This window comes from Ctenopharyngodon idella, chromosome 2 (genome assembly GCF_019924925.1).
Source record: "Ctenopharyngodon idella isolate HZGC_01 chromosome 2, HZGC01, whole genome shotgun sequence".
In the NCBI taxonomy this organism is placed as follows: Eukaryota; Metazoa; Chordata; class Actinopteri; order Cypriniformes; family Xenocyprididae; genus Ctenopharyngodon; species Ctenopharyngodon idella.
The window spans coordinates 23136921-23151489 of record NC_067221.1 but is presented as its reverse complement, the minus strand read 5'-3'; the positions used below and the strand labels follow the sequence as shown (position 1 = coordinate 23151489).

Genomic DNA, 14569 nt, shown 5'->3' with positions numbered 1-14569 from the left:
TATAGGATATGTAAGGAATAACTGACGACGGGCCGCTGAATTCTCCCCGAGGTGGTAATGCGGCCACGACGCGAAGTGGAGAACCGCATAGTTAGGCTATTAGGCCTAGCCTACCTCTCTGGTGAGAAATGTCATATAGCTTTTAAGTTGCTCAACTATTTTACTGATTAATTTGTCAGAGCAGCGCTGACAAAAGGTTCCCTTTCAGTCGGTCACGTTCGACGTACGTCAGTAGTGACCGACGAATTGGGATATCGCTAGAGAGCCCTATCAGCTTCGAGTGAACTACAACAGGCCAATGGAGTTGGCGTGCGATATTTGCATAATGCGCACCGCCCCCGCCAGGTGGTATAAATAGGGGAGCAGATGCCATCGCACTCTGTCTTTCGCTTCGGAGCCATCTAGTTGTGTTCCAGCTTTCAGACTTCTGAGTGAATTCTTCAAGCCAAAAAAAAGGAAAATTACTTCTTGTGTTGGTGTGACGGCAATTCAGCGAGGTCGCGAGCTTCCCGAGGAGCCTGAGCTTAAGCTCTCAACTGCTGTTTTTACAGCACAGAATTTCCAAATTCCCAGCTGTTGTCTGTTGCGATTTGGGGCGGTTCCTCCGTTGTGTTCGGGGAGTGGTGTACCCGAACACATCGTGACACTCCCTGTGTGCTTCAGCACAAGAGAGCTGAATTTTCCCCTCCTAAAAGAGCTTCACAGACGAACCCTGCGTCTTTTTCAAGATGTCATTTCGTCTGTGCGTTACTGGATGCGACCGTTCATTGGTCCCCGCTGACGGCCACAATCGCTGCATCACGTGCCTGGGCTTTCAGCACGCTGAAGCAGCTTTTGTGGATAGTTCATGTTCTCATTGTGGGAACATGACTATTGCAGTGTTGAGATCGAGACTCTCATTCCTTGGTTCTCAGGGAGCGGGGGTCCCCTCCCCTATGCCCCGTGCCGCCGTTTTCTCTGGCTTCGGCCGGGGTGACGGTGCGTCGGCGTGTAGGCAGGGTGATCTGAGGATCACGGTCAGGGCTTCCCCGCCGAGCGCCGCTCCGCGGGCCCCTGTCTCCTCTACCTCACTGCAACCGGTGGTGTTGCCGACTGAGCGTGCTGGTCCCTCTACGGAGCGACCAGCCGTTTCTTTCGGAGCACCGGCGGATGACCGCATGTCGATCGCGGCATCGGAAGGTGAGCAAGAGTCCTCGGGAGATGAGGACTCGGCTGCGTTACCTCCCTCCGGGACCGTAGTGTTGTCCGAGCCCGATCCTGAGTTGACGGCTATGCTTTCCCGGGCTGCCGAGAAGGTCGGGCTCGTCTGGAACCCTCCACCGTGTCCCGAACCTTCTCGGCTCGATGACTGGTACCTCGGGGCGGCCCGCGCTGGTCCCCAGCGCCCCGCCCCGATGCTATTCTTCCTGGAGGTGCATGATGAGGTGACCAGGTCCTGGTGGACGCCCTATAGCGTTCGTGCGAGACCTGGTCCCTCGTCTGCCTTCACCAACCTGGATGGCGGGGAGGCTAGGGGATATATACACGGATTCCCCCAGTCGAGAGGTCTGTTGCGGTCTGTGTCCAACGGCCTCCGGCTGGCGCGGTGAGCCGCGTCTCCCATCCCAGGCCTGTAAATTCTCGTCAGGCTTGACAGAGAAAGCTTACAGAGCCTGCGGACAGGCTGCCTCCGCCCTGCATGCCATGACCCTTTTGCAAGTTCATCAGGCAAAAGCGTTGATGGAAATGCCCCAGGGAGGTCTTGTCCCCTCCGAGCGACTAAGGTGACGGCACGTTCTGTTGGTCAGGCGATGGCCACGCTTGTGGTCCAGCAACGCCACCTGTGGCTGACACTTGCTGATATGAGGGATACCGACAAGTATCGGTTCCTGGACTCCCCCATATCGTGGTCACTACTGACGTACGTCTCCGTTCCCTCCTTCAGGGAACGAGGGTTACATACGTAACCGAGACGTTTCTGTGCGAGTGTGTCCGTACTATAGGCCTACAGTACATGTATGTTTGAAAGAGAGAGAGAGTGGGATAGAGTATGAGCTTTCAGGACACAATAAAACTTGTCGTTTTCATCCTATTGTTTATATTTATTTGCTTGGTCAGTGTCATTGTGGGTTTTGTTTCTTTTGTGGCTGTAGGCTGTAATGACCTATTGAATGGACTATAGGCTATGCACGGAGCGTTCTTTAGAACTTCCGCATTAATATAAGCCAGCTCGAAAACTTCCGGTGAGATGTCATTTGCTGGTGTGTTGAGCATCAGTAGTGTAATACTTAGTTTATAATCAGAATATAGTCACTTAAATAGTCAGGCATAGCATTAATTTAGTTATTCAAACGTAAGACGGCATAAAAAATAAATAAATAAAGATGTACCTCATTGTTCCTCCTCGGCTAAATTCAATTCGACCATTTCACACTTTTATGTGAAAAAGCTTTAAGCTTCAAAAATTAAATAGTTATTGTGCACTTTAGTTAGATTAATTGAATAAAATGTGTGTTTTTACAAGTGCGCTGAAATCATTGATCTTGCTCTGCACTGACTGACAGCTGCTGTGATTACAAAGGGAAAGCGCGGTGCTAGCTTTCTGTGTAATTAATTCACAAGAAAAGTTATTGTTTTTCTTAAGATTTTGTGAGTACTTCATACTTCACATTGACAAAATGTATTTTTAAACCTAGTTATTTTATAATGTTTAATAATTAGTCAAAAACGAAGTGAAAAACGATTAGAGGAAATGGCTGATATATGCGCAAATAAATGCTACTTTGCCGCCACCTGCTGGTTAAAGTGGTAATTATTGTATTTTTTATTTTTAAATAAGTGTTTTCTATCAAATGTTGAATTTCCTACATTTTTAAACGTTCGGTTTTACAATGGTGACAATCTCAGAAGGATGAACAAATAATGTTTGTGGTCATCACATTAAAAATAACATTTGAAGTGCTGGGTAAAAAAATGCGTGTGTGTCTAATTACAGACAGCGTTTTTAAACGGTCCCAATAGCTTCCTATTGCAATCAGTAAAACTGTTTTAATGGCAAATTAGGTAAATGTGATAACTGCATTAAAATATGAATACAACATTAAAAAGTCAACTATTGATGGTTTTGTGTCGATGTACAGCGACTACAGAATGAACAGCTAAAAGTTCACAGGAAATGCCCGAGCTGGCCTAACGAAAACCAGGAAGTAACCGTGCATATAGTCCATTCAGGCTAACTGAAATCATTTGGCGAAGTGATATGGAACTGCAATAAGGTCAAGACCTGCCTAGAACTACTTTAGCTGTGTGTTTCCCTGAAAATAATAGCATACTTGTCAACCAATCAGATTCGAGCATTCAACAGCTCTGTAGTATAAATTTTGTTATATTACCTTGGCAAATTTGACATATTTATTTCTCTCTTCTGACAATGTAATTAATCTCTCTCTATTTTTTTTTTTTTTTTCTTTTCTTTTGGAAAGTCGTGTAAACTTTATCAGTTTTTATTCTTTTGCTATTGGAGCAAATGGAAATACAAAAATTATTCAACTATTACGACATCTGCTTCTGAGAACCCCAGAAATGTGAAAAGGGTGCATTGCCGTGATCTCACGAGTGACAGGTTGTTCCACCCTTGCATCAGTAAGGGAAGAGAAGGAAAATGGAAGTATGAGAAGGCTAATTGGACAAAATTGGTTAAGGTGGTTGAGGAAGGATTATGTATAAATGATGTAATAAAAGGTGATAATATACTGTAGAATCTATTAGTGGGAAAATTATTTGGCTCATCAAATGTGCAGCAAGAAATAATATTCCCAAGAGTAAAGAAAGAAGGAAAATTAAAATAGTGCCATTGTGGAATAAGGAGTGTGACAAAGTTATTAAAAAGAAAAGGAAAGCATATAGGAAAGTTAGGAGAACACATAACTATCAAGATCTAATGGAGCATAAACAAGCATATAGTAAAAGAAAAAGGCTAAGGGCAATGGATGTCAATTTTATTTGGAATGTCTGAATTAAAATGAGCATTAAGGAGAATGAAAGAATCTACCCCAGGTCAGGATGATACAAGTTATGCTCAAGCAGTTAAGTATTAATGCATTGACAGTTAACTTAGCATTTTATAATAACCAATAAAATAACTCTGGGAGTTGGTAACGTTACCTCAAAATTGGAAAGAGGCAGTGGTGCTACCAGTAAGGAAACCAGGGAAGGATCTGGGTATATCAACTAATTAAAGACCAATAGCTCTCACAACACATATGGAAAAAGTAATGGAGAGAACGGTGATGGACAGACTGTTTTGAAAAGGATGGAAAATTTTCACCTTATCAGAGTGGATTTAGGATGGGAAGAGGAACAATGGATCCAGTTATGTGTTTAGAGATAAAAATCAAAAAAACCTTATCAAATAAATAATCAGTAGTATCAGTGTTCTTTATGATATGCTATGGAGAGAGAGTTTGTTGGTGAAACTAAACGCTGGAGATAGGTGGCAGGATGCTTAACTGGATTAATCTATCATCTCAAGGCATCTTAGAAAATGGCACCCCTCAATGAAGTGTAATAAGTCCTATGCTGTTTATAACAATGATAAATGACATTTTCAGTACACACACACACACACACACACACACACACACACATCCAAATGTGGATTTAACATTACTGATAATGAGACAAAAGGAAGGAAGTAGGCCTAATGAAATGGAGGCAATAAGAAGGAAAGGAATATATGGTATTCTATATACAGAGATAATAATTCAAATGGAGGCCAGGTAGTGCTGGCAGTTAATATCCTAAAGTTAAAGATTTCAATAAAGGCTAGAATAACGGATCAGTTATCAGTGCATAGCCTAAATGACAAATGATGGCTATTCTGATAGCAGTACAATCGATTAAGTATAAAAAAAATATAAAATGTGGATATGCTGACTCAAGCTCAGCGTTAAATAGTTTTGATAATAAAAAATCAGGAACAAGGCCAGATGTAATATTAGAAATTCTTCAAAATGTATTAGGTAGTTTGTGGAACAAAGTGGAATAATAGTTCAGTTTATGTGGGTTTCTGGGCGGCACATGTGGGAATTAAAGGAAAAGGAAGATGCTGACAGATTAGCCAAACAAGCAGTTGAGGTAGAGATAGGAACTGAAATACAATATAGTATGACAGAAATCAAGTCAGTGATAAAGAAAAAAATGATACTAACAAAGGTAGTGGAGTAATAGAACTAATGAACTTATATTCAATAAAAGAATAAAAGGTGGGAGGGGTAGAAGTAGTGGAAAAAATTGGAGAGAAGAAAATATTATATCAAGATTAAGATTGGGACATACGAATAAAACACTCCACCTAATAGGCTATCTAAACATCCAACAGGATTGTGTGAATAGTGTGGACAGGCTGAAACTGTGGAACATTATTAATTGTAAGCCTTATGATGAAGAGATTACGAGAGAAAATAAGGGTATAGGGGAAAGAGTTAACACTGGAAAATATATTAATTAATTCAACTATAAATAGGCCTAATACTGTTAGCCTACTACTGTATTAATTCAATAGGCTATTTTAAAAACACAGGAATAATAGGCTAAATATAAGCCTATAATTCTGATCAAAGTTATCAGTAGATGGCAGTAATGCACTGCCCCATTGCAATAAACAGAAGAAGAAGAAGAAGCCATCAACGCTGTGAACGCGATCCTTTAATCCGGCAGTATTTAGGACCCAGCGGTTTCTATCCGTAATATCCAGGCAGCTCAAGGCTAACGACCATCGGAATGAAAATGCCGTCGTCTTTATTCAACATTACGCTGGTTTCATTTATACTGGTTTTTATTGCATCACATTTCGGGGATGTCTTAGCTGATGGCAATGGACGAGGTAAAAATGTCAATAAATTTAGATAATCTTTCTAGATTAATCCCTATCAAAGCTAGCCGTGCTATAGACTACCACCGGCTTCTGACCCGGAACACGGATCTAATGTAACTCCCGATTGACCGAGATGAAACTCAGTAACGTACTATCTTAGTAAGGGGTGACTGTCTATTGTTAGTATTCAACCGTATATCTATTCCCGTATACGTTAGGTAAAAGGAGTGTTTTATTCTTATATTAGCTCATCTTAAACCTGAGTTGGTGGGATTTTGCAGACGCAATATAAGTGATCAGAAATGATAAGATGAATCCAGAGTTATGTATGTTTAACGACAAAGTCAGTTCTGTCATTGCATTTGTGAATTGGATGAAAGACTTTGATGGGATCTCTGATCACAGGCGTTTTCTGGCAGATCCCTTTGTTCTTTTGTTGTAGTCATGGCTTGTTCCAACAGGTACACTTGTTCCCAACCGGATGTATCATGTTAGATCTCTGTATTGCACTTGTTGTGTTTATTATAGGATTTGGGGACCACATTCACTGGCGGAGCCTTGAAGATGGGAGGAAGGAGGCTGAAGCAAGGTATATATGACTGCAATACCCTTTCAACTCTGTAATATTGTAGTTTGTGTTTTAATGAAAGGTAGGCCTATACCAGACTTTAAGAAATATAATCTGGTCAAGATTTACACTATAAATCCTACTGTATCATATTTGATGCAGGCATTTCTAAGACCTCTAAGTGACAGCTTGATCAAAACTGCTGAAAAACCTGTTGTACACAATATACTACATGCCTTCTGTCATCTGATTGATTTATATTTTTTAGCAAGTAAAAGGCCTTTTAGTATCATTTTAAAAATGTCCACCTTCAGGTTGTGGTTATCGTGTCTTTTTGCTGTGAAATCTTTACTGATTTTTATAAAGTGAAATATGATACATCAGGCATTGCATTATATATTTTACCCACTACAATAGAAATTACATAGCTTTGATTAAAAACAAAACAAAACAAACAAAAAAAAAGCATTTAAATACAATCTTCAGATATAGAGTGGAAGATACAGAGTGACACCTGATATTTATAAGCATATTGTGTAAGCAGTCTGCTATACTGTATAAAGATCTCTCTGATTTACATTACAAACTCATCTTTCATCTTATGTTTTTGCCATATAAATATCAGCAACTGTACCAAATTGCTTCTTTTTTTGGGCTCAGTTTAGTCCTCTGAAGAAAAAAAAAAATTGAGTACTAGTGTAAAAGTATGAGCTCCATCTTCTCCTATATCATACTATATGAGTCATAAAATCGTTATGTATTAAAGGGATAGTTCACCCAAAAATGAAAATTCTGTCATCATTTACTCAACTTCACCAAACTGTAAGACTTTCGTTCATCTTCGGAACACAAATGAAGATCTTTCTGATGGATTCTGGGAGCTTTCTGTCCCTCCATAGCCTCCTGAGACCCAGGGGAAAAAATGTTTTGTGAATTTAGGTTTTTATTGTCATTACATTGCTTGGAGCATAACAATTGAATTTTTTTTTTTTTTTGAAAAAATATATTTTATTCATATGTTATGCAATGTCCACTGTAGAGGACATCAGGACTTTGTTTTTCAAAAAATAACAAGGCATGAATAGACATGTATAGGCAAAAACAATGGATTTTTTTCTTTTCATTCACCAATCAAATTTTAGGTTTCAGGATTTTCTTTAACCAAACATTGTATAAAGATGATTCTCAACTGTTATGAAAGATATAACAGAATGATTTGATATACTGTTTTACTTTATGCGATATGTGTGTAAAATGGCCATAAGCGGCTTTTCCCATTCTATACAATGCATTGATACATTGTATCTAATTTGCATATTAATGTGTTGTTGGAGCAACATGTAATGAAAAAATAAGTGTAATACTGGGAGTAATAATTAGACCTGTCCAGAAGAATAACTAATATGTCATAGGAATATTGATGTATAATTTCTTTCCCTATTCACTCATTGTGTCTCCCAAAATGCCTGATATACATGCTTTAAGTCCAGGTGTCCACTACAGTGGATGTATAAAAATCGATGTCCTGTTTCGTAATAGAAAGTCTCATTCTGATTTGAAACCCCATAACATAAATTTCCTGAGATGTTGATTTATGACAAAGACAAACAATTTGAAAATTAGCCAGGTTTACATGATAATTACAAAATATTATTATATTTCCATAAGAGTGCTAAATTTGATAATTCAGTCAATGTCAGTCATATTTAAGACCAAGAAGAGGCAGTTGTCATTGTGAAACTTCCAAACATTTGGTATTTCTGAAAAGCCCTGAATGTGCTCTTTAAGCCCGGAACACACCAAGCCGACGATCGGCTGTTGGGCAGTTTTTGTTCGTCGGCTGACTAAGTTTTCTCAGTGTGTTCCGCACCATCGGCTGAAGTTGGTCCTCGTCTGCTTTTTTTCGGCCGATTCGACATGTTGAATCGGCGTCAGAGCTCGTCAGTCAGTCGGATCATTCTGATTGGCTGTTCAGCTACTGCCACCTGCTGGTACGGAAAGGCATTTCTTCTTACGTGGGTGCAGAACAGACGTGCTACTTGGCCGTAGTGTGTCGAGCATCGGTTTGGTGTGTCAGGGCAACTTTGGACCCAGACGCTGCCGACGTGAGCCAACCCTGCAGTCTGCTTTCGTCGCCACTAGTTCGTCGGCGTCGGCTTGGTGTGTTCCGGGCTTTACAGGACATCCAGACTTAAAATTGTGAAACGTACGGTGTCAGAGAATATTGCTAATATATAACGTCCACTACAGTGTCTCATACTCGCATACAAACATTCATCAACGCACACATCAGTTATGGTAAACGGAAGCTCAATTATGCTTGCTTGACACGTACGAGAACCAGTGAGGTTCATTCTCGTGTGTTACGCAGCACGTTTGAGCTTCCAAAAGATGTTTGTTCTCTCATTAAGGTTGAACTGCTGCAGTCACGTAGACTATTTTAACAATGTCTTCACTACCTTTCTGGACCTTGAATGTGGTACTTGCGTTGCTTTCTATGGGGGATCAGAAACCTCTCGGATCTCATCAAAAATATCTTAATTTGTGTTCTGAAGATGAACGAAGGTCTTAAGGCTGTGGAACGACATGAGGGTGAGTAATTAATGACAGAAATTTTACAGAACAGAATAACCCTTTATGTCTGATACTCGACAAAAAAACACATGTGCAAACCTTTTTTTATATATAAAAAATATTGTCTAAAGGTTCAATAAACTGATTTTTCTGACTATTATTTTAGATGTTAGACTTCACAGGGTTGAACTATTTATAACTTCATTGTTTTACACAATAACAAGAAAATTACCAGGATTTCTAATGGGATGGAATTAAGTATAGCCAATGCTCAGTGAGGGACTAAGAGTTAGCTTACATAAGGTTTAAATCTTACAGCATTCATTTTCGAATGATTTTCAAATGTAATTCTGACCTTGTTCTGTCCAGTGGACTCCCTCTGATGGTCATTATTCACAAGACTTGGTGTGGCGCCTGTAAAGGTTTGTGGCTGGTTGAATCTTTTGTCAGTGTACAGCTAATAATATGCAACAGAATATCTGGAAGTACACTACCATTCAAAAGTTTGGGGTCAGTAAGTTACAATTTAAAACAACTTTTTATTTTTGAATATATTTTTCAATGTAATTTATTCCTGTGATGCAAAGCTGAAAACTCTGTTACATGATCCTTAAGAAATCTTTCTAAAATGCTGATTTTCTGCTAAAAAAACATTTCTTATTACAGTTAATGTTGAAAATAGTAGTTCTTCTTAATATTTTTGTGGAAAATGTAAAACATTTATTTTCAGGATTCTTTTATGAATGGGAAATTTAAAAGAACAGCATTTATTTGTTTGTTTGTTTCCTTTTTTTTTTTTTTTTTTTCGTCACAGTATATGAGTCTTTTCTGTCACTTTTGATCAATTCAATGCATCCTTGCTGAATAAAACTATTACCCCGGTTTCACAGACAAGGCTTAAGCTAGTCCTAGACTAAAATGCATGCGTGAGCTGTTTTAACTGAAAGCAACTTGCACTAACACATCTTAAAATATATCAGAGTCATTGTTTTGTCTCAAGATGCACACCAGTAATGTTTTCTTCTAGGGTACGTTTATAAAAGCTACTTAATTGAACTAAGGCCTAATCCTGGCTTAGTCTAAGCCCTGTCTGTGAAACCGGGCCTGGATTTCTTAAAACAAATCTTACTGACCTGAAATTTTTGAACGGTAGTGTATTTATGGCTTATTCAGTTATTCTGAAGTGTACACATTAATTGTTATGTTGTGAAAATAACTTCAGCACTAAAGCCCAAGTTTGCTGAATCGAAGGACATCTCTGAGTTGGCTCACAACTTTGTCATGATTAACTTGGAGGTGAGTATTTTTATTTTTTTTTTTACACAAAACACATGGTAGTACACACTAGGTATGTGCCCAAAGCCAAACATCATGTTCGGAAAGGAAATGATGCCTTCTATTGTGCCCCTAAAGGGACATGGTGATAGAAAAAAAAAACATGAGATGAGAGGAAAAAACATATTCCAGTGCTTTTGCAATCTCTTATAATTACCCAACTATATAATTGTATTGTATAAAATTTGCGGGCATCAGGGAGCCACTATCAATATGCGGGGTATTGAAATCGCATTTGAATACGCTCTCGCTTTTTAGCTGTACTGAACACACATTTTACAAGATGAGATTTGTCAATGATGCTTAGGATCTGTTGCGCACCAAATCCTCCACCATGGTCCTGTCAGTCATTTCTCCTTACTATCTTCACATAAGTGAAATCTGATGTACTATATTGTATCTGACTACCGCAGCAAGCCAAAACGTTATTCATTTTCCGTGCCTTTACGAATTCAGATTTAGGCTTTGTGGTGGGCACATCCCTAGTACACATATTGTCAAGTAAGTATTGGTTATTATATGGCATCTTCTCATTACATGTACCATTTGGCTATAGGATGAAGAGGAGCCTAAAGATGAGGCCTTCAGCCCAGATGGTGGTTACATCCCTAGAATACTTTTTCTCGGTAGGTTATATACATAAACAAATCAGCTAAGCAAATGCAGTAGTTTATAACATCAACCATTTCTTAAACTGGACTCCTTTTCCTTTCTCATTAAAAAGGTTTATTCCTACAGAAATAAAGGATTTTTTTTAATTCATCTTGATGAAGGCTATATTAGTGGCCTAATAAAAGCAGTTTTTTTTAATCAATGAATCATGGTTGAATAGTGTTTCTACAATACCATTAGTAACAAAACATTTTACTCTTGCATGAAGCTACATCCACAGCACTAGGTGTCAGTAAATGGCCAAGGTGACTGTCACAACAGAGAGGGAAAAAATATTTTTTGTTCTTTGGTAGATCCCACTGGTAAAGTCCACTCTGAGATCACAAACAAGAATGGAAACCCTAACTACAAGTACTTCTACAGCAATGCAGATCAAGGTAAGATTAAAGTAAACAGTAAAACACCAACCACCTTTATTCCTTAAAGATTACAGGGCCAAAATATCGATTAATAAAGACCAATTCCTTGCACAATAATGTTATGACCTCGAAACACTTACCATTAGTACATGATTTGTAGACTAATAAATTTTCACGTTTGCATCAAATAACCAGCTCCATATGTATGGCTTTTCTGACGTAGTAAACTTGCTTGGTAGCTCACCTGGTACAGTCTCGTAGAAGCAAGCTAAAATGGCATGATTTCTTCAGAAAATATGTTTTTTATCTTATGTTTGCATGTTAATCTGTTTTGGATAAGACTAAATGTGCATTTACACTGCAGGTCTTGTTGCCCAGTTCCGATTAGACTCCGATTAGATTTTTTTTTTTTTTTTTTTTTAACGACCAGCATATATCATCATTCAAAAGTGACCCATATCCGATATCTGCATTTATGCTATACACTTGCCGAAACAACCCAAGGTAGAAGTACTGACCTGGAAAAGCTTAAAGGGTTAGTTCACCCAAAGATGAAAATAATGTAATTTATTACTCACCCTCATGTCGTTCTACACCCATAAGGCCTTCATTCATCTTCGGAACACAAATTAAGATATTTTGATTAAATCCGATGGCTGCATTCAATGTAATGATGTTTCCTCTCTCAAGATCCATAAAGGTACTAAAAACATATTTAAAACAGTTCATGCGAGTTCAGTGGTTCTACCTTAATATTATAAAGCGACGAGAATACTTTTTGTGCGCCAAAAAAACAAAATAAGGACTTTTCAACAATATAGTGATGGGCCGATTTCAAAACAGTGCTTCAGAGCTTTACGAATCGAATCAGTGTCTCGGATCTCCTATCAAACGGCTAAACTGCTGAAATCATGTGACTCCGAGTCACAGATTCGATTCGTAAAGCTCCGAAGCAGTGTTTTGAAATCAGTCCATCACTATATTGTTGAAAAGTCCTTATTTTGTTTTTGTGGCACACAAAAAGTATTCTCGTCGCTTTATAATATTAAGGTTGAACCACTGTACTCACATGAACTGTTTTAAATATGTTTTTAGTACCTTTATGGATCTTGAGAGAGGAAATGTCATAGCTTTGAATGCAGGCCTCACTGAGCCATCGGATTTAATCAAAATATCTTAATTTGTGTTCCGAAGTTGAATGAGGTCTTACAGTTTGTAGAACGACATGATTGTGAGTAATAAATTACATTATTTTCATTTTTGGGTGAACTAACCCTTTAAGCCAAAAAGAAAGTAAAAATGGAGCGATTTGCAATGAACGCAGATGAAATAATACAAGCTTTTCCTTTTCCTTTAAAGGCAAAACTTTGGGTTGAGCTTTTGTCATCCATTGAAAAGAGTCATGTGATCGTGGTTGATATAATTCGCCACTGTTGCTATTTCAATGACGTATGACTCGCATTGACAGGGAATATCTGATATGGGGAATATCCGCTTACATGGCATACGCAAATGCATGTATCCGATTCATAGCAGATTTATTTCCACATATGAATGAGGCCTGAAACTGGTCTGAGAATATCGGAATCCCTGTGCTTTTTTCCTGCTTACACGTTCGTGGGTCATATCCAATCTGTGCCATGTGGGAGGAAAAAATCGGAATTGGGTCACTTGAACCCTGTAATGTACATGCCAGACTCAATGGACATTTTATTTTTAAAGTGTTGCGAAATATGCAAGAAACAACAATATATCATTTTGCAGAAATGTCGCCACTGCCACGTTTCCCCAACGAGCCTGGATAATAATACACTGTATTGTCTTTAGCTGTGCCCAAATTTATTAGTTTTTGTTCACTTTGCCACAGTTTACTAGATGAAACATTCTAATAGCAACACAGAACAGCATTGACAGTGTGTGCAGTTCATTTTAAAGATGGATTTGAAAAACAAATTAGACTCATGTACATTGTGACCAAAACAAGCAAAATGTTTGTTGACCACACATCTCTTCCATGTGCAGTTGTGGCTAGCATGAAGGAAGCTCAAGAGAAGCTGACTGGAGATGCCTTCAGGACTGCTCACGTTGGTGACGAACTCTAAGAAGGGCAGAAGTGGCATGGAAAGATCTCAGCCAGAACACTACATCACTCTGCTAGGCACACTAGATCCATCCATCCATCCATCCATCCATCCATCCATCCCCAACCTCAGCTCCTCCTGTGATTTCATTTGATCTACTATAGCACAAGACAAGCTTCAGAAATGAAGGAATTTATAATGCATCTACTGATTATATTTCAAGGTATCGCAGTTTGCGGTAGATTGGCTTATTACTTTGAGAACCAAAGCATACTTACTGTCCATGTCACATACAGGGTGCTAAAAGTTTTTTTTTTTTCGTCTTGCGTTTCAGAAATTCAAAGCTTACATGTCCATATTGATTATTCATGTTGACGATCAACCCTCTTGACTGCATTTTCAAGGCACTCCACATTTTGTCCGACTAAGAAACATTTAGCACACCACTAAGGCAATTCTTGTGCTTCCAAGCCATATCTTGCAAGCTGCGGTAAAACTGATTCAGTTACCCAGTCACATATATGAAGGGCCTTATAATCCCCAAACTGTACCCCCCCTAAAAACTAACATATGATTTGTTTTCATGAGTGTAAGAGATCTTTTATGTTAAGGCTATTATAAATGTGAACAATGTCTCTTAAACTTGCCAAGTTTTAGTCCTCAATATATGGAGATGCCTTTGGTTTTAAAGGAGAGATTTTTACTATTGACAATACTTGTGATTTAAGGCCTGTAATGTAAACTGGCTTTTTTTTTTTTTTGGGATTGAGAGGGAATTCTTTCTTCGCCATACTGTATTTTTTACCAATATGTAAAATGAGGCTACAAATAAAGTTGATATAAAATATTGTAATATAGTTATTTCAGTGTTGGCTTATAGTGACTGAGAGTTGAGTGACCAATTAATTAATACATTTATATTTTAGTTACAAAGGTACTTTATGGAAATATTGTCTCAGGCAGGTGCTGTGTATAAATTTTAGCGGCATCTAGCGGTGAGGTTGCGAACTGCAACCAACAGCACTCACCCCTCCCTTTTGAAGCTTCTCCATTTGCTACAGTGGCCGTCTGGCCGACACAAGACAAAGATGTTGTTGAGACAGGTTTTTTCTTACTTCTAACTAAG

At 38.7% G+C, this 14569-nt stretch overlaps 1 protein-coding gene across 1 annotated transcript; it reads left to right on the top strand.

The window, feature by feature from the left end:
• The first annotated feature begins 5654 nt into the window (after positions 1-5654).
• Positions 5655-14296, top strand: txndc12 (thioredoxin domain containing 12 (endoplasmic reticulum)). Its single transcript, XM_051914601.1, has 7 exons — positions 5655-5863; positions 6383-6443; positions 9366-9418; positions 10219-10292; positions 10888-10957; positions 11297-11380; positions 13385-14296. Exons 1-7 carry the CDS (start codon positions 5761-5763, stop codon positions 13462-13464), a joined length of 525 nt encoding a protein of 174 aa, XP_051770561.1. The 5' UTR covers positions 5655-5760; the 3' UTR covers positions 13465-14296.
• Positions 14297-14569: the final 273 nt, after the last annotated feature.

Coding starts and splice junctions, on each gene's coding strand:
- txndc12 (XM_051914601.1), top strand. CDS start 5,761: ATGAAAATGCCGTCGTCTTTATTCAACATTACGCTGGTTTCATTTATA. Junction 10,293..10,887: donor TTGTCATGATTAACTTGGAG/GTGAGTATTTTT, acceptor ATTTGGCTATAG/GATGAAGAGGAGCCTAAAGA. Junction 11,381..13,384: donor CTACAGCAATGCAGATCAAG/GTAAGATTAAAG, acceptor TTCCATGTGCAG/TTGTGGCTAGCATGAAGGAA.